This window comes from Lycium ferocissimum, chromosome 5 (genome assembly GCF_029784015.1).
Source record: "Lycium ferocissimum isolate CSIRO_LF1 chromosome 5, AGI_CSIRO_Lferr_CH_V1, whole genome shotgun sequence".
Taxonomy (NCBI): domain Eukaryota; kingdom Viridiplantae; phylum Streptophyta; class Magnoliopsida; order Solanales; family Solanaceae; genus Lycium; species Lycium ferocissimum.
Window position 1 is genome coordinate 61,529,663 of NC_081346.1, and position 7,180 is coordinate 61,536,842.

General features: G+C 36.6%; 1 protein-coding gene across 2 annotated transcripts; it reads left to right on the top strand.

The window, feature by feature from the left end:
- The first annotated feature begins 201 nt into the window (after positions 1 to 201).
- LOC132057001 (protein ENDOPLASMIC RETICULUM-ARRESTED PEN3) lies at positions 202 to 5,522 on the top strand. Of its 2 annotated transcripts, none has more exons than XM_059449427.1 (2): positions 202 to 2,910; positions 5,121 to 5,522. In XM_059449427.1, exon 1 carries the CDS (start codon positions 292 to 294, stop codon positions 1,726 to 1,728), a length of 1,437 nt encoding a protein of 478 aa, XP_059305410.1. In that variant the 5' UTR covers positions 202 to 291; the 3' UTR covers positions 1,729 to 2,910; positions 5,121 to 5,522. The 2 variants fall into 2 exon arrangements, with proteins under 2 accessions (XP_059305410.1, XP_059305411.1); XM_059449428.1 differs by having other exon boundaries at positions 5,133 to 5,522.
- The last annotated feature ends 1,658 nt before the right edge of the window (positions 5,523 to 7,180 follow it).

Sequence of the window (7,180 nt, forward strand, 5' to 3'; positions counted from 1 at the left end):
TAGAAAGAGATTTGGAAAAAAATAACATCTTTAGTTTGATATGGGGAAAGGGTATATCTCTAATAACTTTTTTTTAAAAATGGGATGAAGGCTTAAAAATGTAAGAAAAAAAACTATGGCCATTTCGGGTAAATACTTTACCCAAAATGCCATAGAGTGTTATTTTCCCCAAAAAAAAATGCTATTTACCCTTATTTATGTTACATCCAAAAATGATCAAACGTGACTCGGTCAACCGATCAGATAAACCTTTCCTCATAGCATCTCTAATTCTCCAAAAATCTCAGATCAATGGAGAACAGTACAACCAACGATGCACAACGTACCACCATTCAATCCGGCGATCGCGTAAAACTCAACGTAGGCGGCAAACTCTTCGAAACAACAGTATCCACACTCCGCTCCGGTGGGCCTGATTCCCTCTTATCCGCTTTATCAAACCGGTCCACCAACAACCCGGTTTTCATAGACCGTGACCCAGAAATATTCTCAGCACTCTTATCACTCCTCCGGTCTAACCGTCTCCCATCAACTTCCAAAACCCGGTTCACAAATCAAGAACTCATAGACGAAGCTCTTTACTACGGTATCGAATCAAATCTCAGATCTTCACTCGCCACCTGTCATCTCAACGGCATCGACGCTTCACTTTTCACAACTATTCGTCCTTCGTCTGACGGTGTTGTAACGGACTTTAACGCCGTTGATAATGATGGGTCTGTTTGGGTGGCTCATGGTGGACAGGTGTCGGTTTATGATTGGAGCTTAGCACATAGTGAGACTGTACGGACTCATCTTGATTATATTAGTGAGATTAAGAAGGTTGGGCCCGAATTGTGTGGTGTCGGGTCGGAATTTGAGTCGGGGCTCCATTTTTATAACTTGGCTAATGGGAGACGGGTCGGGTCTGTCGAATGGACCGACCCGTCTGACCCGAGGATCTATAAGGCGAAAGTCAACGCTATCGTTGACTCGCCGGGTTCTTGTTTTGCTTCTTTCGAGTGTCAACATAGAGAAAATGTTGTTCTTTGTATCGATAAGTCGACGTTGAGAGCTGTTCATGAGTTGGGGAGACAATCTGGGAATTCAGCAAAGTCAACTGTTGTAGGAAAGTTGACTTTTTTGTCTGAAATTAATGTTGTGGCGGGTGTTTCTGTTACTGCAGGGGCGTTTGGGTATTCGGGTTATGTCAGGTTGTGGGACCCCCGGTCCGGGGATGTTGTTTGGGAGGCGAATGAGCCTGGGTCGGGTAGGAGCAGTAGGTTTGGGGATTCGTTTGCTGATGTTGACTTTGACCTTGAGGATATGACAATGTTCAAGATTTGTTCGAAATCGGGTGATTTGGCAGTGGCGGATGTGCGTAAATTGAGCGATGATCCGTGGGTTTATTTGGAAGAGAAGAATCCGTGTATGAGGCATGCAGGTGGTGGGAGTAGTAGTTTGAATATTCACTGTTATAGAAAACAGGTGTTTGTGGGAAGAGGTGGAGAGTTAGAAGTGTGGTCGAGAATGGTGGAAAAGGAAAGTGGTGATGTTGAGGAGAGGGAAAGGGTGTTGCATGAAGGGTTGTATAGAAGGAATTATATGGATAAAGTGGAGGATAAAGAAAGAGGGATTATAAAGAAGATTGAGGGAGCTGGAGATAGGTTGTTTGTTACTAGAGAAGATGTTGAGGGGATTGAGGTGTGGCAAAGTTCTCAGTTTTCTGGTGCTGTTTTAAATTTGTGATCCTGTGGAGCTGTGAACATATAATATAACATAACATGAAAGATCGGTTCCACAGAAAATATGGTTGATCGGTTCCAAATAAAGTATGGTTGTTATATCTTTTTGAGCTATCGGGTTGCAGTAAGTTGGCGGTCAGAGTAAAGTTAGAATCCAACCCGGACTAGTTTGAGATTGAGCATAGTTGTTGTTATTGTATCTTTTTAGCTGTCCAACTACAGCTTGCAATGATCATCAATGAAATGAATTCTGTATTTGGTGATTTCTTTTGGATGTCAAGTTGATCAATCAAAGGAACATAAAGAAGATTGAGGGAGCTGGAGATAGGCTTTTTGTTACTAGAGATGATGCTGAGGGGATTGAGGTGTGGCAAAGTCCGCAGTTTTTTGGTGCTGTTTTTGAATTTGTGAACGTGCCGAGCTGTGAGCTTTGCATCTCTACGGATTTTGAGTCAATGCAGTGGTGGTTTGGGACACTATATCGGCAATAATAATCAGTTTCGTTGGCGTAACCGTGTTTTGTAGGTACTTTTATGGGAAAGGCTTCATGAAGAACTGTACCCGTGAATCGATTGACTCGGAAGGCCTATCAGTTTTAAGGTTCGACTTGTGTTAAGAGAGCTTTCAGATGCTCAGGACCCTGTTAACTACTATTTTTGTGTTGGTATATATGAGCTCACATGGCCTGTTTCATGTCCGAACAGAGGAGAGGGTTGCAATAAGCTGATGATTATAGTAAAATTAGAAGCCAACTTGAGCTATTATGACATTGAGCATAATTGTTGTCGTCTCTATGGGTTGTAGTAGGTTGACAGTCAGAGTAAAGTTAGAATCTAACCTGATCTACTTTGAGATTGACTATAGTTGTTGTTGTTATATCTTTTTGAGCTGTCCAACTACAGCTTGCAATGATCATCAATGAAATGAATTGTGTATTTTGGTGATTTCTTTTGGAGGTCAAGTTGATCAATCAAGGAACAACGTGCAAAAAGTTAATATGATCATGACAATTACCTGAAATTGGATTCTTGTTGATCCCTTTTGGACACTATGTTGATCGATCAAGAACAATTTGGAAAGGTGTTATGCTACCATGTAATGGAATGAATTTGGTTTATTGGTGAATTTGGGCATCCCTTATCAATAAAAAATGGAATCCAAGGGTGTTCGGATAGTTGTATCAGAGGTAAGCCTACTGTTGCACTTGATGCTATATGTATTCTTGTCTTTGGTTTCTAAATTGCCGTATCATTTGGTTAGCTACATTGTGTACACATGAGCTTGTAACTTTTTACCTTAGTTTCATGCGTACTTCCACTTTGACATGATTTATACCCTATTCCTTAGAAAACAAGATGCATAGGAGATTTGTAAGCATTGTATTCTTTTTTTCAGCTGCTAGTGATGATGAGTCATTTCAACACAAAGTAACTCTTTTAGTTTACATGTCGCTTTTATATGAAATTAGAAGTATTCCCTATTCCTTTTATTGGTACTTGTCTCTCCACCAGGTGGATTTTTCTATTTTCTTTCCTGGTCTCTCTCCAAGTAATAAACTGAAAAGCACGTTTAACACTTTTTTCTTGTCATTTGCTGTAATATAAGTGCTGGAGGCAACTTCCTGGGTTTATGTGGTTGTGTTACTAGTCTAGAAGGCAAGCAAAGTGATGGCTTAAGGAACATCAGAAACAACTCCACAGTAATCATATTTTCCAGTTTAAAGAAGCTATAAGTAAACATTGAAAATTTATTAGACGTTGAGTCCGAGCTCACTTGAAAAAGAAACAAGTGCTGCTATAATTGTGAAATTCAGAAATTAGGCTTAAAATCTCAAAAGATTGAAATCCCTAGGACTACTGGATGGGCCAAGTAGTACAATGTTTCCTTCCTCCCCCACCCTCCTCTCCAAACAAAAAAGGAAAATAATGAAGAGAAAAGGCGAAGAAAGACTGAAGAGTGAAGAGGTTCAAATCTCAGTAGAGACAAAACACTAGGTGATTCCGTGGAATTAGTCGAGGTGTGCGCAAGGTGCCTTGGACATCATGGTATCAAAAAAAAAAAAAAAAGGGAATTGCTGGTTTAGGAATACCTTTCTTTGTTTAGGAGAAGCTCGTACGTTCTTTATCTGTTTGCAATCAATGCTCAAGAGGGCAAAGTGCTTTTCTTTGTTTATTTGTGAACAATCTTTCCAATCTGTTAAGCCTTCACATCATCTAAAGGTTGCTGTACTTGGCGATTACAAAGTGTTTGATGCACAACACCAAGACTGAAACTTCTCTTTTATGGAGGAAGCATTTCAAGTAACCTTTTCTGTCGAATCATGAAGGAGTAGAAACAAGGACTTCACTGAAAAGAACAGGAACATAAACCTTTGGCTTTTTGTTTGGACAATGGACAGTTGATGGGAAAGAATAGCTTTTAAAATAGTAAAAACTGAGGAAAAGATTAAGGAAATTAAGAGGATAATGTTGCAAGTTTACTCATTTGTAGCATCTTATTTCGAGAACCTCTCAAATAGAACAAAAGTTGATATGTTTCACTTGCAAATGCATTAAGAAATTGTTAACGCCCTATCACTGTCAGGCCATTATTTTTTTCCTTTTTTTTTTTTTCACTGTTGAACCATTATTTATAAGCTATAGCAGAAGTCGGTTCCCCCACTCAGCATCAATTGCTCTTTTCTTTTCTTATTTGTGACACACGTCCAATATGTATATATAATTCCATAACTCCACATTTTACGGTCCTTTTTGAAGTGTGTCGTCAATCACATCACATAAGTGTGGAATAAAACAGCGATTTTGGGTGTTGTTGGAGACAGAACTAGCGTTCTTCCCTCGGAGTGCTTTGTTTAAGTTATGATTTTAGCTGAAATTCAGTTTTTAGATCTTCTTGTGCTTAGTGGCGGAGCCACACTTGTCCAAGGGGTGTCAATTGACACCTCTTCGCTGGAAATTCTACTGTGTAGATAGGTATTTTTTTAATCTGTATATGCTATATGTTGAATACCCTTGGCTTCTTCATATGTTTACTTCTTTATATTTTGACTTCCCTCGGTGAAAATTATGAATCTGTCACAGTAATTGTGCCAATATCTAATAGTTGTTCAAGAGAATTAATTGTCTATACTGGTGCGGCGGTACTCAGCATATTTTTGGATATACAATCTTAAAAATATATCGCTGCTTTAAGAAAAGCAGAATATAATCAACCTGTGCTATGCATACCTCTTTCATGACAATATACTTCACTTAAAAGTTAAAACTAACATGATTAGAGTTTATTTCTACTGTAGAAAATTGAACTGACCCTTTCAAGCTGCTGATTATGTTTTTTTCTTTTGATCGGTCAACAAATTATTATTAATATTTAAGCTGCTGACTATTGCTTTGATAGTGTTCTTGTTAGAGTCTATGCAGAAGAAGTTGCTCGGGCGATGGAACTGAGATGGAGGACAAAACTTCCCAACTTCCCACAAAAAGTTATATGCTTCACCTGGACAGCCCTCAAAGATGCCAGTCAAGAATTGGGGCCTTACAATCACTAGCCTATATTCTATGCCTCTCTTCATGGTTTGATATGCTGGTGGCTATCCTGACCCAGGATAACCTATGCAGGAGGAATTTTCAGTTGGTTGGTAGATGCTACATGTGGCAGAACAGCTCAGAGTCCATTAATCATCTGTTTCTACGTTGTACAGTGGCTACAGACCTATGTCATATGTACCTTTCAGCTTTTGGAATCGAATTTTTGACCAAAATGGTATCCTTTTAGGACAAATCCAATAAATGGGTTTGTCAGAATTTATATGACCAAAATGGTGAAAATGCACGAATCGTAGAGCACCTTCAGTGTACTATTTTCACGTCTTTTGTGATCCATGAGCCTTCAGTTGATGTTTCAAACTTTGGGGAAAGGCTCATTCATCGTAGAGAACCTTCAGTGTACATTTTAAAAATTAGAGAATCCTAAAAAACAAAGTTTTCTGCTCCGATGTGACAAGTGAGACAGCCTTTCAGACCTAAAGGCTCATAGTGTTCGAGACACCTTCAATGATGATATCTCTCTCTTCCCCACCCCTTTTTTGAGGTCTCTCCTTTACCCATTGCGCTCAAGAAACCTTCTCCATAAATAAATAAATAAATAAATAAAACTTTCAATATTTGGAAGGCGGAGATCAATTTTGTCCAAAAATTTGTGATTAATCAACCGTTCAAATCAGAAAGCGCATGTTCAGGAGGTAATCATTTGCTTTTGTTTTAATTTTTTGTACTTTATTACTTTTCTAATTGTTGTATTAATTTTTTACCACATTTATTTATTTGTTATTGTGTTTATTTGTATTATGTTGTTCATTCCGTCTTATAGAATTTTAATATTACTAGGTGTTGTCATGGGATAGGAAAAAGTAGGACTAATTATAGCTCTGAACAGTAATCTAAGGTACTGTAATATTTAGTAAAAAGTTTAACATATTACCAAATATGCATAAGATTTAGTTGTCTAATTAAAAAAAAAAAAATTAGTTATCTAATAAATATGTAACCATTAACTGTATCAATGTAATTTGAGTTTATATATAAATTTAGTCTGTTTATAGTTTATTCAAACTGCTTACCAAGAGCAATTAAGGAATATTTACACTGGTGAATCAAACTGATCAGAATGTACATAGGAAAATATTATTTTCTTATCATATATAAATTCACTTTAATCACTCTTTTTATTCACTCATGCTCAAGGAAACAAAAAGGAAAAAATTGAAAACACACTAAGCTGATAATGATTCTTCAATATTTATTAACAATAACAACTATTGTTTATCGCAATTAAAAAATAATTAGGGATTCCTGTGTGTATCAATTGTATCAACTTCGATCCATTTATCCTCCTTTCATTTCCCTACTTAATAATTTATCTTTTTGAACAAAAATTAGAATTATTTTTTTAAAACTAGGAAAGAAAGTCTTCGTACATCCTATTCTCCTAATGAAATTGCAAGTTCTTAAAATAATATATTTCGCTATGTAATTTAGGTATGCATCATCCTTTCTAATACTATCAATAATCATGTTGTAACCTATATGCATAGGTGCATTCGAAAGTTTTTGTGTGAACTGATCAAATCGCATTCGAAAGTTTTTGTGTGAACTGATCAAATCATCTTAGGCCACCTTTTTCGTCTTTTTCCCTCTATATCTACTACTTGCATATAATTAACAAATAAATAAATTAAACAAATAAAGATATAAAGATTAATAATTCATTATCAAATAATTAAACAAACAATTAAAGATTAATATATCATTGACAAATAATTAACAATTAGCTAATCAAACAATTAACAAATAATTAATAAATAAATAATAAAAGGGGCTGGACAGCCCCTATTTGCGCAAGAAAATATTGCGTAAAAGTTTTTTTTTCGAAATCCGCAACTATTACACAATAATCAT